General features: G+C 54.5%; 1 protein-coding gene across 1 annotated transcript; it reads left to right on the top strand.

The window, feature by feature from the left end:
- Positions 1–288: 288 nt before the first annotated feature.
- Positions 289–835, top strand: LOC123153631 (uncharacterized). Its single transcript, XM_044572659.1, has one exon. It carries the CDS (start codon positions 356–358, stop codon positions 833–835), a length of 480 nt encoding a protein of 159 aa, XP_044428594.1. The 5' UTR covers positions 289–355.
- The last annotated feature ends 533 nt before the right edge of the window (positions 836–1,368 follow it).

The following is a 1,368-nucleotide window of genomic DNA, read 5'->3' as shown; positions in this document are numbered from 1 at the left end:
TATACTGCGAAAGTATTTGCACATTATGTTTTTCTTTTTATCGAGGGGTGTTTATGCACATTATGTCGACCAAAGCTAAACCTAAAACCTAAAAAGATTGTCAGAATCTGAACGGTATAAAGCATCGAGAAACCCGCCGCCCTGTCCTCTCGAGGGCCCAAATCCCACTGACCACCCAGAGCGCTGCCACTCCCACAGTATCCCTGAAATGCCGAAGTCGCGAAAGCGGAAGGCCACCATGCCGCCGCCGCCGCCACCGCCGCGCCGCCCACGGCCCCGAATGGAGCACCGCGCGCGGTCCGACGAGGCGTGGGACGGCGCGCGCGTGGTGGTGCAGGACGGTTGGCTGCGCGTCATGTTCGAGAAATTCCCCGAGGATGCGGACGAATGGTACGATCCAGGGGCTGACCTCGCATCCCCGGGCGACGTGGACGCGCTCCGCGCGAGGTTCCGCCGGGAAATCCCGGCCCTCGACAACGCCCGCTGCGGCGATCTCCGCCCGGGCGACCGGCTCTGCCTCGCCTGCGATATCTACGGTGACGAGGACGAGCCCAAATACTACGACGCTGTCCTCGAGACTGTAAGTCCTCCTCGTCGCGCCCTACTCAGTGCGTTTGTCAACACACGCATATGCTTGAGTAGTAATAGGCGCAGACCAAATATGCAGGTGGACGGCGTGGAGCGGTGCACGTGCCGTTTCACCGTGCGCTGGACGGTGGGCGTCGAGGTGGTCTGCTGCGTGCCGGAGTATCCCATCCAAGATCCGGTGCTAAACAGGTTCGGCGAGGACCAAGGGAGGCGACGGCAGCATCGCAGCAGGCAGCCCCGACTCTGACACCAGCAGGTAGCCGACGGTACAGTCTCGCGTTCTCCTTGAGTAAACTGTTAATGAAGGAATTTCTCCCCTAAAATCTTCAGAGGCTTGATACTTACAGCCATCGGCTAAAAGAAAGCAAGAGATACACGCTCATTACTCTGGTATTACTCTGGTAACAGAATCACAATTTTGCACGAGCCCCACGTCCCTCACTATTAAACGGATAAAGGATACGAATTGCATAGGTGCGAGTGACCGGGCCGGTCCATTAAGCCATGTCCCTCCTACCACCTACTTTTGGAAATAACAATAGATTAACCCGTAATTGTATCTATGTCGATGCAACAACGTATTGGTCCTGAATATGCTCGCCTTGAGTCTGCCTCAAGCTATAGCAAATAGGACTAAAGGCCAGTTCTTAAGCTCCCTCTCCTCAGCTTTTTTCATAAGCCGCCTCTTATATTCATTGGGGCGGGATAAGTAGCTTAGAAGTCTCAAAAAAATTAGAGCCGGCTTATTTTTTAAGCTGGGAAAGGCAGCTTATTTTTTAA

This window comes from Triticum aestivum, chromosome 7A (genome assembly GCF_018294505.1).
Source record: "Triticum aestivum cultivar Chinese Spring chromosome 7A, IWGSC CS RefSeq v2.1, whole genome shotgun sequence".
NCBI classification, from domain to species: domain Eukaryota; kingdom Viridiplantae; phylum Streptophyta; class Magnoliopsida; order Poales; family Poaceae; genus Triticum; species Triticum aestivum.
The sequence above is the reverse complement of the archived record's forward strand: the minus strand, read 5'-3'. Positions and strand labels throughout refer to the sequence as shown.

What these genes read in the sequence shown, in the direction of transcription:
- LOC123153631 (XM_044572659.1), top strand. Translation starts at nt 356, where the DNA reads ATGTTCGAGAAATTCCCCGAGGATGCGGACGAATGGTACGATCCAGGG.